Here is a 23,724-nt window from a genome sequence, read left to right on the forward strand (position 1 = left end):
ACGGCGGAAACACGCCCCCTGGTGGCCGAGCCGGCTCCCTGCTGCCCACGCTTACTTCTGTTTAGTTTCCTGTGAAACGTTCAGCAGCTACAAACATGGTGAAGGAAATACAAATATTTCATCCAGAAACTCAGTGGCGTAAACTACAATTTTACACTATTTAATTGTTTAAATATTTCTTTAAATTAGCTCTTTCAAAAGGTAAGTTTACTGTCATGGACATAGAGATAGAGAGGATCCCTCCAAGTGCACCACACACAAACATTCTCTCTCTCTCACACACACACACACAGATCACATATGCTCAGAGAATTGTATCACTTTTGTATTATTTGATGTGATGCAGTAATCACCATGAAAGTACCATTATAGAAAATTACTGTGTAAAATTTCTGGGGTAATTTTCAAGGCCTGAATCTCCAACTTTCCCCATCCACCCTTAGACTCCTGCTCTAAGAAAACAAATGATCAAAATTGAAATCCATTACACATAGTTATCTGTACTATACAGCACAAACAAGTGGAAAAAAACACACACACCCATAATGTGAAAAATGGTCCTCTCTTTGCCATGATATCATACTGCAATGTTGTTTTCTACATCCATACTGTTTTGTATTAAAGTTAAATATGCTCATCCTCACATTCACATGACATTTCAACTGTTTTTTGAGGTCAGGTCATGTGCTAATTATTTCATGCAGCACACACTGCATTTTAAAAAAATATCTTTGTGATAAAGGAACTGTGCCTGAACTATGAGCAGCTGTGTTAGCATCACCAGGTGTCATTTATCTCTCCACAGAGCAGTGAAGGAGGTGGTCTTTGAACATCTGAATTCTGAAGTGACAACTGATGAAAACCCCTGACAGAAGAGTGACCCAGTTCTGGTAGTTAGTGTGGCTGTCGTTCAAATTGAGGAGCCCTTGTGACAGAAAGGAGTTTTAATCAGAGAATCCTTGAACAAAAATAGATTCATGCAAAATGTTCTGAATTGTGCACCTGTCCTCTGTCACGCTGGTAGAAGGAAAGTAAAAATACAAAAGGTCATTGCAGCAGTCAGCAGAATTTGTACATGTGTATTTGTGCGTTCATTACAGAAAATGAATTTACATGCTGCTTTCTTAAAAAACAAACAAACAAACAAAAAAAAAACCTAATCCCACAAACAATCCTTCTATCTACAACTGAAAAAGTAGCAGACGTAACAGCTACCGGTAGTCACTCATCAGTATTTGTACATAATATAACTCACAGTAAGAAAACCCTAAAATAAACGGCCAAACATCGGAAGTGACTGAACACGCAAAACAATCCTCTTAACATTATAAAAATGGCTATAAACTATATACATGAAAGAATCTCACACAGCATATAGTTCCTTTGAAATATTTAACTGATAAAAAAAATCTATGGAATGATAAAATTACATAAAATAAAAACTACATAAATTACATCAAGTAAAAATATAAACGAGGCACTTGTGAAAGTGGATAAACCTCGAAGGTTTAATGTTCAAAACCTGATGTGAGGCCCTCAGAGGCCCTGCACCTCCCACAGCAGGATCTCATTATAAGCTACAGAGAACAGAAGCTTCCCAGAAGGAGAGAAGTGACAGGTCTGCAGTGAGTCACTGTGCTGCGTGAAGTCCTGGAACCTGCCGCTGGTTGACTTGATCAACTTCAAAACTCGCTCTGATAAGAGATTAAAAATATAATGAGAAATTAAGTACGAACAAGCTCCAAACGTACGCAATGTTTAGATCTTATTTACCTCCTGGAAACATATAAGCCGTATCATTAAAAACAAGATCTGGGTTTACCTTTTGATCCCACTGCTATGAGTTGACTCCTACAGGAGAGGCTAAAGCATGTGGCCCAGTTGGGCAGGGCAATCTTTTTTATTATCTGTAGTAAAAAAACAAACGAACAAACATATTGTATGAGATTGCACACGCATTTGTGGATGCTCTGACGGCAGAAAAACCACAACACAGTGGTGAGAGCAGGGGGAGCTGTGGTACCTGTTTTTTAGCCAGGCTGTAGAAGGACAGTTCTTTCTCTACTCCGTAGCCAGAGTAGACTATCAGGCTGGGGTCTGCAGGGCAGAAGGCAGCCAGGCTGGGAGGTGGGCTGTCATCCTATAGCACAAAAGAAAATCCAAAATTGTTTTATGCTCAAACATAGACTGATCTTAATATGCAAACGTATTAAGTACCAAAGGTGTAGCCAGTCACCTCAAAACAAACTCAAATTTACTAGCATACACCATTATCAGGGGCCTAAATCTAATTCAAACGTGGCCTATGGAGTATTTTTTTGTGAGCAGACAAAAGTCCTATTTTTGTGTTGAGGTCTAATGGTCACATTGAATGCATTTCCCTCCTTTAAATCCTGTGTTGTTTACATCCATGTTTAAGATTACACACATTCCCGTCAGGCATTTTCCTGTTTTGCTGCAACTCCAGCAGGCTCTGGCAGACTCGCAGTTCAGACACCACCAAACTTCAAACTTTATTGTCGGTCTCACACACTGTTTAGAGTCTGCCATTGCTCTGATCAATGTTTATTCACGACCCCTACCAGAAACATGACATCACGTCCTTTTCCAAGGTTGCGTGAGGGCCTAAATCACTGAGAGGGTAATGTGACTGTACCTGTCGTCACCTTCATTTTCTTTGTGGGCACAGTGCTACCTTATTTCTACATTACTGACACCAATTTCTGATCAATGGAATTGCGCAGATTGATCAGCAAGAGTGTGTATTACATGCATGATACAAACAAAACTGTGAACCACACAGTTTCCATAGTGCTACTAGAAGTCAAACAGGTGACCTTTAAAGGTTCTATTCCTATGAAATTAGTACAAGCGTGTGATTTAACAGAGAAATTCCTGAGTATTATATGACTAAAGGATTTGAGGTTAAAAACAAAGCGTTATAGCTACATGTTAAACTTTAATAAAGTATTCCAATATGTCTATACTTAACAAAAGGGAGACTGAGTATCCACGATGCATAAAAACAAAAATATATAAAGCAGCACTAAACATATGGAACAACATTTCTAGTCATTAGCATATTGTACCCCAAAATAGGCCGGAGCAGGAAATGTCAGCCAGTCTAGCAGATCACACTTGTCCTTCAACCAATCGGCAGCCCACACACTGACGCGTCTGTCAGCACTGGCAGCCAACCACATCTCATTTCCTTCCAGGCCGAACTTCTGACACTGAGGATTAGAAGATAAAACAACTTTAGACACGTACTGCTGAAAAAATGTCATGAAATGTCACAGGAACCAAAAGGAAGAATTTCAGACAGTATTTTTCCCCCATTGCATTTAAATAGCATCGCGACAGATCTATAACCTTGTGTTCTGTAGCTGAGGAGGGCTGATGAAAGGAAATGCCAAGTCACTCTTTGTATGAAGGGAAGGCAGAGAAGCTGTCAACAGCACTGTAACGGAGAAGCCAAGTGCTACTTCATTTCCCCAACTAACATTCTATGATGATAAGGTGTCGCACAAATGAAGTGCACTTGAGTGAAGCGGAAAATTCTGTTGCCGATCACTGTAAACTTTGCTTTTCAGGGGCCATTCTGACCTCCCTCACTGTTTTCTGTTGTGCTGCCGTGTTAATCTCTGTTAAAGCTTCACTCCTTGGTCTGATTCAGTGAGCTGACCTGTTCATTCACACTCTGGATGGTGGTAATCGGCACTCCTTTGTGGTCCCTGATGACACGGATAGTCGCTCCATTCACCGGGCTGCTGACAGCTACCAGACCATTCTTCCCCCCTGAAAGGATCACATGACCTGCAGGGGGGCCAAAAACAGTCACAGAGCCAAACTGGATGAAACGTAGCAGCTTTAATGTGACAAAAAACAGCTGCCAGCACATGGGCTTCATCATGGGTGTTCTCATTCAAAGGGAAATTTTCCTCTTGACTACTTAACCCCACTTTGACCCGTTCTTTGAACATTTAAACATTGTTCTATTTGTTTTTGACCATTATATTTGTAACCTACTGGATCAAACAGGTGGAGGAAACAGGAAAGACTAAGGCAAAGTGGCTCATTATAAAGTTCTTCCTGCAAAGCAAGTTATACAATCATTGTATTGCTCACCGTTAGCAGAGTACTGGATGGCAGTGACAGCCACGTGATGGGGATGCAGCTTAATCTCCATCTCTGAGGAGGCAAGGCGGAAAATCCTCAGGGTCCCATCACTGTATCCTGCAGCCACACATGTACTGTCCTTCCTGGAAGAAGGGCTCCAGCATACACAGCCACAGGCCTATTATAGAGAAAAACAGGAATAGGGAGAGTGGTGTTATGGCGCACAGTGACTGTTATTGTACCTATTTACGACACTTGCTACCTCCCACCTACCTACAAAAAGTACAGGAAACACACTCTTGTAGTCATGTTCACAATGGAAATGTGATCCATCTAAGATTGCTGATGATTTGATATTTCTTATTTTTAAAATTCCCTGAAGTCGAACATTCTCCGTCGAGGTGTCTATTAGATAAAGCTTTGAGTTCCTTCTGCTTATACTGGAGCTGACCCCTTTCTCAAGTGTATCGGCTCACCTGGTTGAGCACCTGGAACTGCACCACCAGTTCGTTGCTGGGGGCCGACCACACCCTCAAGCTGCCATCCTCGCTGCAGGTCGCAAAATGACCCTCGTCAGAGCTGAACGCCACATCATTCACCTGGACAGCAGAGGGTGCATGCAGGAAATAAACTTCCTGTGCTTGAGAGTAGACAACAACAGGTTTCTCTTGCCTCAACACACACAGTCACCTGTCAATCCTGAAATCACCATATTGATATTTGTAAAACGATCCTCGCTCATGCCAAGCTTTACCTCTTGCCTCAATTAATGTATTAACGTCAGGAACAGGTGTCTTGGTAGAAATGTGGAATAACCAAAACATCTTTGATGGCTTAATGAATTTTCAATCAACTCAAATGAGGAAAATTTTTAATGATCTATATCCACTCATTCATCTATATATCTATATGACTACAAGTAACTCTGGACACTTAAAACAAATCTGACACAAAAACTATACTTATATTACAACTAATTCATGGGTAGAGTTTATAAAAGATTTCATATACGGTCATAAAATGAGGGACAATCAGTTGAATACATTAAAAGAGAAAAAAATAATATGTATTAGTCAATGAGAATCATTGTCAAAAGTATAAGTACAAGTAATATAATGTCAAAAGTAGGAAAATACAACATCATAACATGTTGATAATAATGATTTACAATAATTTATCCCTCACTTTGAGGCTTTCCATGGTCCACCAGCCCGAATGGCAAAAACGCACTTTGATTTGAGACAGGCATTGTGTTTGATAAAGAAATTAATTAAGTGGTGACAGCCAGCGTTTATCTAGCATCAAATGTATTCAGGCATCCAAGACTTGGAATTATTTCATCTTGCTGACGTAAAGGTAAAAATGTGTAATCAAACTGTTATTAATTGTGTTTGTGGCCTTGACATCACTTCATTAAAATTCAGCCAGTAACGGTTAATTGCTTCCCTGCTGTTTCTTTAATTTCATTTTCTGGTTCTAACACTCCATCCTGAACAGCCACAAACTGCATTTATTATAAAATATTCCTCTTCGCTGGGAAAGGCCTTTGTGCGATTGAAAGGCCATTAATACAAATTGTCACTGCAGATATTTAAAATGAAGACTTCCCCCATCAATGTAGAAATTATTACACTTTTAGAAAAAAAACAAAACATTAGCCTTCAGGGAAACAGATGTGCAACATCATTAATATCAACAGAAAAATAAACATGCAGTATTTTAATAGTAGAGGTAGTTTGAGGTACATAGTAACATTTTAGTGTAAAAGTCCTCTAAGGACGGTCTATTGGCAAGTTAGAGAGTTGAAGAATGTCGACTTGCAAACCTCTGTGTGGTGATGAACATTATAATTACAGAAACATCTGTATTACAGAGCAAACCAGCCATACTAGCAGTTCTATGAGGACGGACTTGGGCACAACGACCTGACAATGGCGCTAAATGTCAGAAAATCAGCATAGTTATCATAGTTCACTGAGAGAGGGACGTGAACGTGTGTATAAAATTTCATAGTAATCCATCTACAGTTATTGAGAAGTTTAATTTTAAACCATAAATGTGAACCTAAAAGTGGCACAAAAGGAAAAGCCAGATTATAATCAAAGTCAGTAGTGTATCATCTTTTCAAAATTGTTAATTAAAATGTTTAACAGAACACACTAAATAACTAACTATCTCCTGATTATAAATATGGTCCAGCCCCTGCTGTAGACACAGGATGTGCATTTGGTTATCATTCGCTGCCTAAAGTTGACACTGGTACCTTGGTCTTGTGGCCGCTGACCAGCCGGGTGCTGCTGTTGTCTGACCAGTTGATGTACCAGAGGGTTCCCATTGTGGTGCCAACGATTCCCATGTCCATTGTGCTATCAAATGCTGCACTGACCATTGTCCCATCCAGCATTATCTCCTGTTCCAACACCACCATGGTCCCACTGAAGGACAGGCACAGGAGACCAAGAACAATGAGCCCATTTGTAATGCAGACATTGTCACTTGAGGATAAGAAGGTACCATATTCTCATTCTTGATCTGTTTCACACAGTACAGACACTTTTTGTGCTCTTTAAATCACATCAGACAGAGCTTGCTGCTAAGAAAAAAAACAGTATATGAGTTAAGTCTAGCAGGAGAGCAAAACCATGAAGTGCAATAAGTAAAGGGGACACTTTGGAGAAGGAGATATAATAACACCTTTTGTCCAAATAATCGCCCTTTTGCAGAACTCTATTGCAACTGAAATAAAACAACACCAGCCCCACTGTGTTCCTCTGAGTAAACAGACTCGAGAAAAGTAAAGGAATCCTTAGGGAATAAGCCACAGACCTGTCTTTCACATTGCAGACCTTTTCCTGAGGCTTCACACCCCGCACAGCTTCTACCTCCCACAGTCGCAACCAGCGAGTGTTGCTGCCTGTCAACAGACGGTTCCCTCGACACAGCAGCACTCCTACACCAAAAAAGCGCCGCAATCCAATTAGCATTTGGAACAAAATACATGAAAGCAACATGACTCAAAATTACAGGACTATTTTAGGCACTTTTCCAAGAGAAATAAATATCATCTCCTCAATTAGATAGCAACACAAAGAGAATTGTGATTTTTTTTTCTGTAAGCAAAAATATACTGTTATCCAAAACAGATTGTTAAAATATACAGATGGTCTATTTGTACCGATCTCGCCCTCATCAGCTTCCCACGTCATGAGGCAGCGCTGTGTGTTAACATCCCAGACAAAAACGTGTCCTCGATTGGTGGCGGTAAACAGAAAGGAGTCCATGTGGTAGCACAGAGCCGTCAGCTCCACATCACCCACCTCCGCTGGTGCTTTCGCCCTCTGGACCTACAAAGGTGACACAATGTTTAATCCTCATGTACCAAAGCAAATACAACTAAAACCTCAAAATTAATTTGTGTGTTTTTCTGTGCTCATTAACCTTGAGGTCAACATCTGAGCCATGTGTGTGGATGAGGCAAAAGTACACCCCTTGGCTTCCCACACAGGCCAGCTGGCTGGCTGCCGAGGGGCTGAAGGCTGCGTCATGGATCGGTCCTGACACACCCAGACTGGACAGCAACTGGAAGGTCTTACTGCTCCACAGAGCCACCCCTGGGTCAGAAAAGTCTCCTATAGAGCATTGGGAAGAATCAGTGGTCAGTACCATTTTCTGCATTTTAATCGATTATGTCAAGTGGTTCAAAACGGCAAGTTTAAAGAAAGGGTTCACCCCAAAATCAAAAATACATATTTTTCCTCTTACTTGTAGTGCTATCTGGATTATTTTGGTGTGAATTGCAGAGAGACAGTTTTGGAGGTATTGGCTATAAAGATGTCTGCCTTCCCACGTATATAATGGAACTAGATGGCACTTGGTTTGTGGTGCTCAAAGTGCCAATAAAATACATTTTAAAAATTTGACAGCAATGTCTCTTTCCAGAAATCATGACCCAGTAACTCAAGATAATCAAAAGACCTTGTTGTCAGCAGTTTCATGTAAGATCTACTTTTTATTGACCTACACTACACAAACGTCATTAGAAAAAACAAGGAAAGGGAAAATATGTGTTTTTGATTCTGGAGTGAACTGTCCCTTTAAACGTACAGGTCAGATGCTCATGGATGATGGACGCAATTCAATTCAAATTTGACTGACCGACAGAGAGAAAGAAGAGATCATCCCTGGAGAAAGCGAGACTCTGCACTGCCCCGCTGTGGTAGGAGATGGTTTTACGACAAGTTCCATTCTGGATGTCCCAAATGCAGATGAGGCTTCCACCGCTGTTACTGCTGCCAGCTGCTGATGCCACTGTCTGGACAGGAGGAAACACAGACACAGAGCACCTTCATTATTTACGAGTCCACAAAACATAGGACTAACAGGAGACATGAGAGGAGCTAATGTGAGAAAATAGCCTGTTAACAGTCCAGGACTGCATGGGATGGTTAAGTCTGATTTAACACTTGGATAAAGCAGCCTTGTGAATTTCCTGTTGCCATTATTATTCTTTTAATTGGTTTTCACAATTATTTGTCGGGAACCTCAAAATTGCGTCGCTGCTCTTTGCGGATGACGTGGTTTCGTTGGCTTCTTCGGTCTTGACCTCCAGCAGGAGCTGGGGCGGTTTGCAGCCGAGTGTGAAGCGGTCGGGATGAAGGTCAGCACCTGAGGCCATGGTTCTCTGCCAGAAAATGGTGGATTACCCCCTCCGGCTGGGGGAAGAGCTCCTGCCCCAAACAAATGAGTTCAAGTATCTCGGGATCTTGCTCATGAGTGATGGGAAAATGGAGTGGGAGATGGAAAGGAGGTTTGATGCAGCATCCGCAGTACTGTGGGTGCTGCTCCAGACCGTCGTGGTGAAGAGGGTTTTTCGATTTACCAGTCTATCTACGTTCCGACCCTTACCTATGGCCACAAGCTGTGGGTAGTGACCGAAAGAGCGAGACCCCCGGGGCAGACCCAGAACTCGCTAGAGGGACTATATATCCCATTTGGCCTGGGAATGCCTCAAGATCCCCCAGGAGGAGCTGGAAAGCGTTGCTGGGGAAAAGGAGTCCTGAAATACCCTTCTAAGCCTGCTGCCTCCAAGACCCCGACCCGGATAAGTGGAGGATAATGGTTGAATTGATGGAATTATTTGTCACACAGCAGTGTGTCACTTGTTGCCAATCATTTCTTCTGCAAAAAGACTGCCGACACCCTCTGATGGAACATAAGTAGCTCACACAGCACTGACCACCCAAGCAGTACAATCAAGTATGAAAGTACCTATATGATCATCCATCATCATACAGGCCCTTCTAGTTTCTCCTATGGAGTCCGGATATAAGGGTGCTGTGATAATTCCCTGTGGTACTGAATATATATTATATATACTATATGAATAACGGATGTTCTGAAATTGTCTTAAGAGGAGTAAACGTCACTTGCGGATATGCTAATAAATTAAAAATTGTTTAAGAGAGCTACAGTGCGGGGACCTTTTTTCATGTTTTTCGTGCTCTTTGAATGTGGACACCACACAAAAAAAGAAGATATAAAATGATGATGACAGGTGCTTCGGACACACAAAGATCTGCACATGCTCAATCGAGGTCAGAGTTTCCTGTCAGTATGGTAAAGAACTGAACAAGAAAGCATCCTGCTTGCTCATTATATGTTGCTAATCCACATGTGCTCATCTCCTACCTGATTTTTTAGAGTAGTCATCTACTGCATATAAGTTCATAAATGTCAGAAACATAAAACTAGACTATATACTATATAATTCCTCATGCCTAATAGAGTTCTTCAAAGTGGCATACTTGTGTAAAAGAGATCATTTTCATTCTAGATCATTTCCCTAAAGAGTCACCACTCTGATGGACTTTTGAAAAACACACTGTCCCCCTTTTTTTAACTTCTCAAACAAAAAAAAGATACATAGTGTTTCTCTTTAAGGAAAGTCTTTGGCTAGCTTTCAATAGTACATTTACCACACAACAGTTACAGTTTCTTTACAGAATTAAGGTTGATTAGCAAGTAGCTGATACTATCTGCAAGGACAGTCATTTAAGATTTTGAAATTGTCTGTCGCTGGCTAAGTATGTTATGTCTAGAGCTGAAACAATTCAACAATCAATCAATTGTCGACTGACAGAAAAATATTCTGCATATTTTGACTAAAAATGCTATACAGTCTCAGACTCCAGCTTCCCAAATGGTGAGGCTTTCCCCCATTCTTTTTGTCATCTGTAATAGTAAACTGTATATCTTCGAGTTTTAGACATTTGGTTAGACAAAACAAGACTTTTGCTGCTGTAACAAAATGCGAACTCTAAGGGTGAATTATTTTTTAGTTGTCAACGGATTAACGGATGGCCTATCACTGAAAATCTCACGGTAAGTCTTTTTCCCCAAATAGAACCACACACACAGTATGTGCTGTCTGAGGGCACACTGGGTCAAGTTGTTTTTCCCAGACAACTCAGAGCAGTAGTTTGGCTAAACAGTTTGGTTTTCTGTTAGCCATAGCAACACCAGCTGCATGCACACTATTTAAAAATATATCTACAAAGCTCAAAACCAAGTTACGAGGACCCAAATCACCTGACTGCACAGTTTTTGGGCCATTGGGGCAGTCATGAAAAAGAGCTAATGTCACTGTGTTTTACATCACTGTTATATAACTGTGAGGTTGAGAACTCTGAAAAGTACCTGTGCATCATTTGTGACTGCAAGACAAGAGATCTCCTCGCTGTGGCCCTGTAGGTGTCTCTGACTTCCCATATGGAGGTACTCCACCACCACCACACAGCCACACGAGTACGCAAACAAACCTGCAAAAGATATCAATTGCTGATTATTTTTTTGTGTTGTTTTATTTAATATGGATTGGTTCCTAAACAATATTTCTACACAGTTGTTACTTTCCCTTTCAGTATATTATCATAACCTTGGTCAGGGCTCCACACCATGTTGCAACGCCCATTGCCATTGTAGCCAATCACTGCTTTCAGCTTTATGCCCTCTTCTCCTGGCTGGGGAGCCACGGCAGCCTGGATCACAGAAAACATTAAGACTGGGCATCAAACAAACTAATACACTCAGTCATTACACAATCATTACACAGTACAAAGTGCTCTTTACCTGATCACTGGCAGAGGTCTTGAAACGTGGGATGAAGTGCCTGTAACAATCAGGACGTACTGGCTTCTTTGCTTTCAGCTCAACTAATGACAACATGGCGTAAAAAATAGAAAAGGATCAGTTCTACCATAAAGATGATAGTTAGTTTACTTATAATGTCAAACTATCTATTGGGGTACTTGCCAGCGTCCATGTGACTGGTATTCAGAGGAGACGTATTGTCCAGCTCTGTGACTTTAAGGAAGGAGACTGCAGGTCTGGGTTCAGAGGAAGGACCTAAACCATTGGCTGCTACCTGAATGGTCGAGATAGTCGGAGTGTCATCATTCATAGACAAGGAGCCCAAAGCTGCAGGAGGGAAACAGGAGAGACATTATAACTGAGGGTTGAACACCACTGAGGGTTATTAGCAATAAACAGATTCTTGGTAGAAAACATGTGTTACAGGTATGTTACTAGCTAACAACAAAATAAACAGGTTATTTGTTATTCAAGGCAGTGATCTGAATCAGTCTGAGTGCTAAAATATCATTGTTTCTAGCTTGTTCCTGGTCAATATATACCCAGATCTGAATAAGTTCATTCAGAAGCAACTGTGCTTGAATATATGGTAAACTACTGTGCTGACCATAGCTGTCAAGAAGTCAATTCAGTTTCTACTGGCATGACCACATAAACGTCACAATCAATGGATGCTTATTAAGCCTCTTGGCCAGTAATAGCTGACAAAAGCAACTATAATTAAACAACCAGTCATTTTATATATCTAAACATACACTAGGTACACATACTATGCAGTGTTAAAAGCAAGTTATTGCTAAGTTATATTTTCCCTCTTTCCTTATTGCTAAGTCAGTGCAGATATATGTTAAAACATCCTTTTTTTCTCATGCAACTTGCAGTTGGTCAGATATGAGCAAGACATCAGCTACAAATGTGTGTGCATAGAGATGTTCAGTTTTGACAGCTAATCATATATAGATAAGGATGTGGTGGTAACTTAAAAGTGAAAAAGAGAACTTACCGCCTTGGTCAACTTGGTCAAGGGTGCTGACATCTAGTAGTTGTGGCGGTGAGAAGGGTAGGGGTGCTGTCTGTCGAGGCATCCCACTGGACAACTGAACTCCACTCACTTCAGCATCTGGTTGAACTGTTACATGAAAAGACAAGATCAACAATTTATTTGGGATGAGTAAGAACATTTGAATCATCTTATGATATTGTAGTATGAGTATGAACTCTGAATGAAGTTACCTGATTTAGGAGCTGAAATGTAGCTTAATCTGAGAGGTGAGCTGTGAGTAAAGACAGATCATACCAAATATTTACCAATAAAACTTACAAAATGTAACACATTAACATTAATGACAAGATTCAAACATGCAACAGGGATGCTTACCAGCTGTCAGACAAAGAGTCAACAGGATGGGCCAGGAAGTCCCAAAGGAATATAGCATCTCCCACTGAGACCACGCCCAGTTGGTCAGGGGTGAAGCTCACCTGGCGAATGGGCTGACTGTGGCCTATGAACATCTGGTACAGAGAAACACATGTTTAAGTTACTACTGATGGATAAACTGATAATACTCCTACTGCTAAATTAAATAAAAACAACATACTTCCTATGATCATGATGAATGCACAGTTTTACCACTGATTTATACAGTTTTTACTGCTCCCACAATTTTATTAGATGATTAGTCGATAAAGTCATGAACTGCTTGACAGACAATTAATTGAAAACAGTTTTTGATTATTGAGTAATCCATGTTCAATCCTTTGGTTTCCATGATAGTAATTAATATCTGAGTAACTAAACTGGGTTTTAGACTGCAAGTCAGACTGAACAATACATTTGAATTCAACTTGTACTTTTATTTTTCGAATGCCTTATATACCAAACAAGTAATAGAGAAAATAATCTGCAGATTAATCATTAATGTTGATGTTTATTAGTTTATTACATGATGCCTAAATGATACATTTTTATGCCTTACCTGTCATTGCATTCAGTCAAATTAACAACTAGATGACTTAACCTTGTAAAATACATGAAGCAGCAGCAGGGACTTTCTAAAGTTTAGATTCCAGTAGTATTTTCACTCTAAAAGATATTAATTCTACCTGTGAGTTAATATCGAGCTGCATGTTATAATCCCACACTTTCACAGCACTGTGTCCTGCTGTCAGCAGGAATCGACTGTCCTCACTCACAGCCAGGGACGAGCACTGGTGTTTGTGCACCTTAGACACCTGTCAGGAAGAGAGAAGTCCAGTCAGAAAAAAAACACGTATAGTTGGAAAATGAATCACGGTTACATTTATACAACGGTTGTGTAGAAACAAAATGCGGTTATAAAAACTCTTACTGCTGTTACTCTCCTCTTTGTTTCTTGTTATCATTATCCTTGCAGCTTCGTGTTAGGTAATGCTATTATCTTAACCCAAAGTCCATCTTCTAATTATTTTCAAAAACCTGTGCCAAACTTACTGTCACTAATATAGAAAGTATATTCATTCGCAATCCTGGTTCCTACACTTTGAGATCACTATTATCGTGTAGACTGTTTAATTACTCAATTGTGACAGTGCATAATGACAGCAACAGAACAGGCAGGATACAGACTTGGCTACTAAGTGCTGACAGACCCTATTAATGTCTCAAGTAAAATGCTTCATTTTGGACCCTCTGAGCAGCCAATTGATAGACTTCTTAGTACTTAACATGGTCAGCTAATGTGTTCATGTTTGGTAGTGTTACCTCTCGGAGCAGACGGCCTGTCTTGGTGCTGACCCAGAGGATCTTGTTGGCAGTTGTGGCCACGAGCAAGTGTTCAGTGGTGGCCGGAGAGAAGCAGACCTTCAGTGCAGAATCAAGGCGGGGGCTCTCCACGTCCAAAATGCTCACATCTACATGGAGCAACTAGACAGAGACAGAATGGGTCAATGAGGACACTTAAGAACAGGTGATAAGAAGACTATATTAGCTGGTCGGTATGGGAATAGTACAAACATTTTGGTCAATCTTGGGAACATTTGCTGTATGGTATGTAGTCACCATAATTCTGTAATGAAATCTCCTGAACAAGGCCAGAAATGGCATGGGGTTGAAAGGAAACATTGTGCAAGAGATACCTCATCTAGAGACTGCGAGTCAGCGATGGTGACAATGTACTCTGAGGGACCAACGAAAGCCAGACAGCGGCTGTCACTGCTCACTGCGAGGGCATCTGGAGCACGCTCAGTGCCTTGGGCCACCGCATTACCTAGCCAGTCAGGGTAGAATGAATCAATCAACGGCACCCGGTATGCTATTGTGTAATTCACTATTTCACTATATCGATACTGTTCTTGTATGAATGTTTTACAATATGATTTTGTCAATTTAAGTTCACATTTCAGTGAAGTGCAACTACTGATGTATTGAAATTAACTTGAGGTATGTTTGTGTATACATACACACAACTCTGATCACATTGTGGTCTTCCTCAGAGGCATTGTAAAGTGCCAGAGACCCCTGGGAGTCGGCGCTGTACATGAACTCCCCATCTGGAGAGAAGGCAAGACCTACCACTTCACCTCTGTGCTGCCTATAATAAATAAAATGTACACGTAAATACATGCACACATACAGAGAAACAAAAACATAAAAGCAGTCATTACTCTCTCTTGGAAGACACAAAGCTTCCTAAAATGCACACGACTGACAAACCAAAGGCATACGAGGTTTGGTACATCAAACCAGACAAAAAAATTCCCATTTTCATTTGAAAGTGCAGTTAGTGTTGGTTTGAACACACCTATGTTCAGCGAGCAGTCTGGCACTGGAGATGTCAAAGACTCTGATGATGCCAGAGCTGAAACCACAAGAGAAGACCTGCTCACTGGGATGGAAGGCCACGGAGCAGGGTCCTTCCTCCGACACAAAATCATACAACTAGTCACAGGAGACACAACAACAGACATTCAGTGAAATGGTACATTAACCAATAGTAACAGAGATAATGTCAATTTCTTTAGTTTAAAGAAAAATTCACACAGCAGTAACTTGTTGATTAATCCACATCATTTGCTTTATGGTTTAGTTTGCCCCTAGGGAATTGTGGTAGTATTAACCATGTCTTCAGAATGTTTTATAGTTGACTGTAAAAGCCTCTGGTAGCGTTTGATCATTTCTTACTTTGAAGAAACTGAGAATGAGGGGCTGAACACTTAATCATACAGCAACAAAGACAAACTTAACAACTATTAAACTTGACTAACAGTCTGACAGGGAACAAAAACAGCCTTGCATGGCCATAGATTTGAGCAAAATTGCAACACAGTGTCTCTAACAATGACAATAATCCACTCTTCTTAATATGCAAATGTGCAAGCACAACTACTATATATTTTCATGAAAATCGGCCCATAGTTGTTCCATCATCTTTCTGATAAGAGGAACAAAAAACAAACAAACCTAACCAAAAAAGTAACCTCCTTGGCCGAGGTTATGATGACAACGCTTAAATTATTTCCTCAAGGCTTTCAGAAGAATTGGCATTATTAGTAATAATAGTTACTGAAAAAATCTAATTGTGGTGTTGATGGACCTGATGCAAGGAATCCACATTCCAAATGCGCACTGTGCCATCGGCAGAGGCTGTGGTGAGATGCCGACGGATGCCGTCCACACTGAAGCCGAGTACAGTGTCTGTATGTGACCTCATCAGCGTGTTGTAACCGCGGCTGCTCACATCAAGGAAACCCAGGTTTCCAGTGGAGGTGCCTGCCAAGACCTGAAGGCTGTCTGATGAGACTGACACCACACTCACAGGTCCCTCATGCTCTGGAACATAATGACACATGTCAGTATTATTCGTTTGTTGTGTGTAACGATGTGAGAGTGCACCTATACATCTTATAATCATGGATAGGAACGTTAATACACAAATTAAATGATCACCAAAATACAAATAATGCAATCATGGTGACAAGTTTGTTTAATGTTTGGTTATTGTTTAAAAATTAAGTTTACAGCTTTCTATGTTTTAAGATTCATTCAACATTTCTGCCTTCTGCAGAGTCGACAGACAACTGAATTGATGTTAAAGTTTTGGTACTGCTAAAAATTCAGGAGTTGTTGAAGATTGTGATCAATTAATTGTGATACACGATGAATAATGCAAAACTGTCTGCTTTTAAATTTGGTTTATTGGCAATTATTAGTCAACCTAATAAATATTTCCACCTGCAGACTAGAAAATTACAAACATACATGAACTGAACTGAGCTCCTGTGGAGTGGGAACTGCTGTTAGTTTGATGTGGGTAAATGTTATGCCGCAGCCCCCCTCTGCCTACCAGCCTCCAGGAAGACGGCAGAAAAATCGAGGGGCCAAAGCCGCAGGAAGCCATCTTCAGAGCCCGTGCAACAGAATGATGAGGACACACTGATGCTGTTGATGGCAATGCCTGGACCTGGGACACAGACATACAAGAACACTCTGATGTCATCACAGGCTCTTTACAAAGTTTTTTTTTTTCCCTCTACCCGAAAATATATAAAAACATAATATAAAACACTTAAAATTATTGATTTCAAACACACCTGTCTTAAAAGTCCATTTCTCCCTACGATCCGCATGCTGCTGCTGTGCAGGCAACAGTCTCCTGACATTTCTGATAACAACTCTGCTGTAGTCGATCTCAAAAATATGCCCACTCCGACTGCTGGCAAATCTGTGGGGGGCCAGTCACAGAGGGAAAATATCGAGCTATTTATAAGAACCTTTTCAGTAGATTTGGATTAGATTCATATGTCTTCCAATGTTACGTAAACGTTTTCCCACTCACAGTGTTCGATCATCAAGACTCTGGTTAGAAAAGTTTCCCTCTTCAAAGGCAACATCGGTGAAGTCCATTGAGTGGTATTCGCCCAGGTTGACTGGACAGGACCGCAGAGTCCCATTCCGCACTCGCCACAGGCGAACATTATCCCGGCCACATGACACCATCCTTAAACCAGCACACCCAAAATTTGTCTCACAGTTCAAACTATTTAACTGTTACGATTATTTTGACAGATATTATGACTGCCATATGATTCACGATTTATCATTTTTGCATTACAATTTTAATTTTCACTGGAAAAACATAATATCTCAACTACATTTGTATAATTCGATAAAAAAGAGCAGATGTGCCAATTTCATCAACATTTACTTTTCTCGGGTCAACAGATGGACTGACATATGCATAAAAATGTTTACAAATATGCAAACATGCACTGTTGGCTAACAAAATAATCAAATAAACAGCCAAAAAACACACAAGGGAGGTACCTCGTATCATCAAAGAAGGCAACCTTCATGGTGTGGATGTCCACATCTGTGTGTGCTTTGGCTAAGATGGTCACCTCTCCACCTTTACTAACGTTCAGAGTGTTCCACACCACCACCATCTATGTAAGGTTGAATGAGGATAACAAACAGACAGCTGAGTGAAAGACTAATAAGTGGAGCAGTTTAAAGCATTTTAGTTTAAATAATCAGACAAAGTAATGATATTAAGTGTTGCTTAGCATTTTTTAATCTGGATCTAATGATACCTGTGGCTCTCTCTACAGAGTCTGAGCACAGCCAGTGCTAATTGCCTTTACACAAATTAAAAATGAAGCCTTTGAATTTTTATGTGGGAAAATTTGCATTTGTGGCGCTTACTGTTTTGCAGTGGCTGTCTTTACCAACTCCACAGAGAATACCACTGCCATATGAGAAGCTTCAAAATGGAAAGAGAACACAGAATACTTAGAACTAGTGTAAACAAACGGTGTTCAACATACGCTTTGACCTCATGTAAGATAAGTGCGTATAGATGAGTACATGTGCATATGCGGATGGTTACCTGAGACAGGATAATGAATGAGCATGAGTCCTAAACATGGCCAGACAGTTTCCTTTGTGGTAGTTCCACACTCGAACTACGCTGTGGTTGCCAGTTTGAGCTGAGGCCAGTAATGTTGTGTTGCCATTAAAAGCCAGTGCAGATACCTACAGAGTAAACACATGATGGATGAGGATGATGCAAAAATCCAATTCCTGTAATGCCAACAAAAATTATATCTCTTTACTGAATACAACAAGACCAGGAATTGACTGAATCACCAAAGTGTTATATTTAGGATGGTGCCACCACCAGCTGTGCCATCCTACACACTGGCAGGGATTTAGCTGCGGAGGATGCACATTACATCAAAGCTCATTTACCTTATCAGTGTGGCCAATGAAGAACCTCTGCTGGTTAGAGGAAATCTTCATAGAGACGATAATTGCGTGACACGGGTACACCACTGCATCACCAGATTTGGTCCACAGGACCTATAGTGTAATAATGTACAACAGTTGGTCTTTCTTTCTCTGATGTAATGCATTTTGTGACCACCAAACTCAAAATGTATGACAGAGGCCAGTCTGATAAGGGCTTTACTCCAAATAAGCATACATATTTAGTAGTGGCTCCTCCAAAGCCGATGATTCGATTGAGCCTGAGAATTGGGTCTGGAAGCAGCTTCTAACAAGGAGAGCAGAAAAAAAATAAAGACAGAGATTTGTAATGAGCTGTTAAACAAATGATGCCTCTGCAGCTTGTTCATTTCACCCTCTGCTGTCCTCACTCTTACCTGCTTCCTGGTTCCTTTGGACGAGGATAGATGGCCAGGATGTGGAACAGGAGTGCAGACAAGCTGAGAATATAACAAGATCAACAGTGTTTCAAATGCTGAACTGCACAAAAGACACAACAGAGTCATGCATTGTGTTGAACATAATGGCAAAAAGATAAATTAATGCTGTTTATAATGGGTTTTTTATGCTTTTAATTTTGGAATGAATATACAGTCTAGTCAGAGTGAAGCTTCACCTCTTCTTCACTTTCCTCCCCATGTTTGCTGAAGCCATCCTCAGGATGCACGTGAACATGAACTCCCCTGTCATCAGAATCACATGGTGGCCTGAATGTGAGCTGGTGTGAACTGGAGCTTGCAGACTCCTGCTGATACTGGTCATCATTATGGCTGAGCCAGTCAGCCTTCAGGTGAGTTGACACTACACCCAGGTCAGGTATCTTGGTCACCAAGAGGCTTTGATTCCTCGTGAGCTGAGAAGACAGAAGGAGAAAATGGATGGATCTTAAAAAATAGCAGCCTTCTAAAAATATATATTTGGTGACAAAGGCTCACACTCAAACATATGCCTTATTTTCACAGACAAAATTCAAGCTAACTGGAATCACAGAGACTTGATTTAAAAGTACTAAATGTTATCAGTCTTACTGATTTTGGAGTGGTGATCTGCTGGATGAGGGACACACGGTCCTGAACCGGTTTGCTGAGGTTGACGGAGCAAGGCTCCTCTCGAATAGGGTTTCTTTGGTTGGAGACACAACCTGAAAAAGAGAGGGTTATTGGATAAACGTGTGTTTGTCAGAACAGCAGCATCCCACGACTTTTTCCGTAATAGTGATTTTTTTTTTTTAAAAGCTCCAATGACTATATTTTACTTTGATGAATACGTAATAAAAATATTTTTTTTTTCATAATTCTTACATATACATCTTGACAAAGTTATCAGGAAAATCTAAAAACAGTCAGATCCAACAGAACAGCATGTAAGGGCTGAATGATGAGTAGTGTGATATTTTATGATTAACTAGCCTCAGCCTTGGGATTACCTTTTTGAATTGAGTCAAAGGGCAATTTTGTTCCCTCTGAGGGAAACCTGTTGAGAGGAGAAGATGAGAGATTACATTGCAGTGCAGTGTGACTGTGGTTTTCTTAAATCAGTTATAATATAGACTGCAGTTCTTATTTTTTACAAGTGGTGTTCAGTGAAAAAAATCTGAAAGTAACCTACAACTGCCAGTAGTGATTCTGAAATATCAAAAGGAAAAGGCCTTCTTTAAGATACTATTCTATAGCTACATGGTGATTTTATTGAATTTCTGAGAGTGGCCTTCCACATGGATTTCTTCCGTTATAATAGATGATACTGTTGGCACAAACTAGCCAGCTTTGGTAAGCGGTTGACTTGGGCACTTAACATACAAAGCTCACATTTACAAATATTTTAGGCTGTTGAATCTCTATTGAAGCTGCACTGATGCAGCCATCAATCACGCTGTGACATCAAGTCATCTGCATTTTCACTTGTCACCGAAATCGGGATAAAAACAAAGCTAACAACTACCAAACATTGTGGCCCCACAAACGAGAAAAAGCAGTTTAAATTGTATTTAGCTTTAAGCACAATTCAATTGACGCACATGCTGTTCCCAGGAGAAGACACCATACCTGATGTAATCATAAAGGTCATGCCAGGAGGCTCCCTTGGGCACAGGGAATGACATGTCTCTGGGCATCGGACCTGTTCCCTGAGAAGAGGACAGACCCATCAGTTTGGCTTCACTGAAGGAAACTCCTGTTGAAAGAGAAAAGAGCGGTAGAAGAGTGAAGAAAAATGTCATGCTCGAATTAAGAGGTATGTAGTCTATTCAGAAATCGGATCGAACTTGACACAGAACGATAGGTATGTAGAGAACATTTTTTGCTACTAGAGGATTTTCAGAGCGCTCAAGATATTCTCAGTATTCAGTGCATTCTACCAAATGAGATGTCTGGTCTTTGAAATGAGAGGTTTGAATAAGCAGGGGGTTTGAGATTGATAGGGCACTTTAATGCTACAATAACAAAGCTTCATTTTTTTCTTCTTTAAGTGCCCTTTAATAAAAGATCACTATAACACTATAACATTTCTCTTATTCTCCACATAACATCATCTCAAACTAGTGGAAAACCAACAGCAGTATTCTCATATAGACAGGAAGTGTAAATATAGATAATATGTACTGTCTATCTATGTCATTATCATAAAAAAGTAAAAATAAGCAGCTATAGTTTCAAAGAGAAATTACATTTACAACTAAATCTCACCTGGATCGAGCAGCAGGTCACTGGTAAACATGTTTTTCACTGCCATGTTGGCACAAAGCTTGATGCTCTTCACATGACTGTAGCAGCGGTTGAGGTAGACAGAGAGTGTATACTGCAGATCCAGCATAAGACAGGTCCAACGCACTGAAGTGGGAGCAGGACCCACCAAACCTGGACCACAAAAACATAGATACTGCGAGTACTGTAGCAAGACATGCACAATTATTTACATTATGTACAAAATACAGTGAACAAGAAAGACATGCATGTGAACAATGGCTCATGTATACGAAAGCATTGCTTCATGCGTGTGCATGAAATTTACCATGTCTTGCGGATTTGGCCGTGCTTTCATAGACCGAATCCTTTGCAGCTCCGCACAGGAAAGGAAACTGAAGCCAGGTAGCTGTGGCCTTGAACTCTTTAAACATGTTGGAAAAGGAGATACGGACCACCTGGCCCTCCTTCACATCAAACACACAGAGAGAAGGAATTGGCCATTTAATTCTATCTTCACGTGCAACAGGCAAAGAATTATTGAATATGAGTCAAATCAATTACCTACATAATTACATAAATTAATAAAACCCAAAAGGTGCAACTTGTGTTTTCCTCCCACACAGTTGGATGATATTTAAAGTGAGACCGTGTAGAGTACTTTCAGAATTTCAGTTGGATTTAAATGCCAACAGATTAAAAAAGGCACGTTTCAAAATGTCAAAGAATTGCAAAGAAAGCTGAAATAATTGCCAGTTATGAATGTTAGAACAAAAATACACAACATAGATGTATCAATATTCTTGATTTCATCACACATACACACGCCTCAGATCAGTGCACAAAATCAGATCATTACCTCTGCAGAAACATCCAGGTGGACCACAAAGTATTTGCCAGGGGTGGGCCTGAAGAGAAGGCAGAAGTAGCGTCCTGTCAGCCCCAGAGACCGGTTGCAGTTTTTGGGCATCAGGATGTAGCTGTTGGCAGGAACAGGACCCCTGATCTGGAACACTGAACACCTCAGTGTCTTGTTCTGGGGGGTATCATGGAAGGTGGACATGAAACAAACTAACTTTAGTTTGAATACTTATAGTTAAAGGTGATAATCCACCCAAAATAGGTCATCCTGTGTAGGCTTGTACATTGGCAAGGAGGACTAAGACAGCAGCTTTTTAACTGTAGGACATAATAAAACTAAAGATGGAGAGCAGATAAAAAGATTATCTTGAGGTACTGTTTTGAGTATTTGTTTTCTTTTATAGAGGTTTTGGTTTGGCCTACTTGTAGCTGACAAGAAATTCAAGCAAAGCCCTAGGACAACCCTTTTAAGCCTACAGAGGTGTTTAATATTGAAAAATATAGTTGGGGGTTCAGATATAAGTTGACATATGACAGTTATAGTATGCAGATAATTTACCGTGTATGTTGACACATCTCCCTCTTTTGCCGACCTTTTCCAGTCTTCAACTCGGAAGTGTTTGAATATGTTGACGTAAGGATGCTGCCAACCTGCAAAGTCAAAACAAGCTTCATTGACAGCTGTTGTTTCGAGTCATGGCTGATATCCCAGTCTCTGTTGCTGTATACTTTAATGTATGTAAAGCAACTTCAATTAAAAACTTGATGTTCATATTACCTTTGGAGGCCATTGCTAGCGAATGTCGCAAATGGAAAGATCCACCTGTTGATGTCTGAGTCTTGTTGCAACTTGTTTAAACTCCTGCAGCTAACCTAGTGTACATTTAGAGATGTTAGCTAGCAAACACGCAGCTAAATGAGCAGGAAAGCTCTTTCTCCGTTTCCCAGCGGTCAACGCAATAAAACCTTTTGTTTCACATCATCATGAGATGCGAGGGCTCCTCCAGTTCTCCTGGATTCAAAGTAAGTAACACTTTATTCCTGCTATGACGCCAAGCGCTCACAGTTGCAGTTATGTCCTTCCCGCTCCAGCCTCCGCCGTTGCCAACGACAGCGCGACGCTCATGACGTCGGTGCGTTGCTTTCCATGGCGCTTCTGGGTAATGAAGTTCATAGAACAAAAGGAGTACTAAAAGAGAAACTGAAGCTTTTGGGAATCAAAAAGGCTATAAATTACCACACAAAGTATGTTGTAAGAAGACACTGCATATGGGTGTGGTGTAGATTAACTTCAACCTTTTCACGTCCTGTTGAATGTGCCATTTTTGTTTACCACCCTACTGTTAATGATGCCAATCTCTTACAGGAGGAGATCACCCCACACACTTATTTCTTAGAAAATGACAATATAAACAAATATCCTTTCACTTATTCACAATTTTATATCATACATAGTAACAATTACTTATTCACAATTTACATATTCACAACAAACCACATAATCTTAAAAAAAATCACAGTGAATGCAAGAATGTATTCAGTCTGAATCTATATTTACAACATTTGGGAGTGACTCTACAGGGTCTTGAAGATGAATGATGAAGGACACTTGCATTGCTACAGATGATTGTCCGACGCCATCTTGATCTCCAC

The 23,724-nt window shown here is 40.5% G+C and overlaps 1 protein-coding gene across 1 annotated transcript; it reads right to left on the minus strand.

Annotated features, from left to right (window-relative positions):
- Positions 1 to 1,007: 1,007 nt before the first annotated feature.
- On the minus strand, positions 1,008 to 23,069 carry wdr90 (WD repeat domain 90). Its single transcript, XM_073489752.1, has 43 exons — positions 22,850 to 23,069; positions 22,631 to 22,722; positions 22,070 to 22,246; positions 21,539 to 21,677; positions 21,214 to 21,384; positions 20,575 to 20,701; positions 19,956 to 20,002; positions 19,558 to 19,670; positions 19,146 to 19,382; positions 18,907 to 18,969; positions 18,729 to 18,797; positions 18,494 to 18,604; positions 18,132 to 18,277; positions 17,948 to 18,005; positions 17,570 to 17,688; positions 17,082 to 17,243; positions 16,837 to 16,967; positions 16,590 to 16,706; positions 15,840 to 16,075; positions 15,048 to 15,184; positions 14,707 to 14,837; positions 14,383 to 14,513; positions 14,009 to 14,170; positions 13,372 to 13,500; positions 12,647 to 12,780; positions 12,502 to 12,542; positions 12,272 to 12,397; positions 11,431 to 11,595; positions 11,248 to 11,330; positions 11,054 to 11,156; positions 10,816 to 10,937; positions 8,275 to 8,431; positions 7,558 to 7,748; positions 7,295 to 7,463; positions 6,946 to 7,069; positions 6,383 to 6,554; positions 4,596 to 4,718; positions 4,129 to 4,297; positions 3,686 to 3,816; positions 3,090 to 3,233; positions 2,024 to 2,140; positions 1,823 to 1,907; positions 1,008 to 1,694 (listed from the first exon to the last, which is right to left on the minus strand). The coding sequence occupies exons 1-43, from the start codon at positions 22,860 to 22,862 to the stop codon at positions 1,537 to 1,539; spliced, it is 5,532 nt and encodes a 1,843-aa protein (XP_073345853.1). The 5' UTR covers positions 22,863 to 23,069; the 3' UTR covers positions 1,008 to 1,536.
- Positions 23,070 to 23,724: the final 655 nt, after the last annotated feature.

Source organism: Pagrus major, chromosome 20 (genome assembly GCF_040436345.1).
Source record: "Pagrus major chromosome 20, Pma_NU_1.0".
Taxonomy (NCBI): domain Eukaryota; kingdom Metazoa; phylum Chordata; class Actinopteri; order Spariformes; family Sparidae; genus Pagrus; species Pagrus major.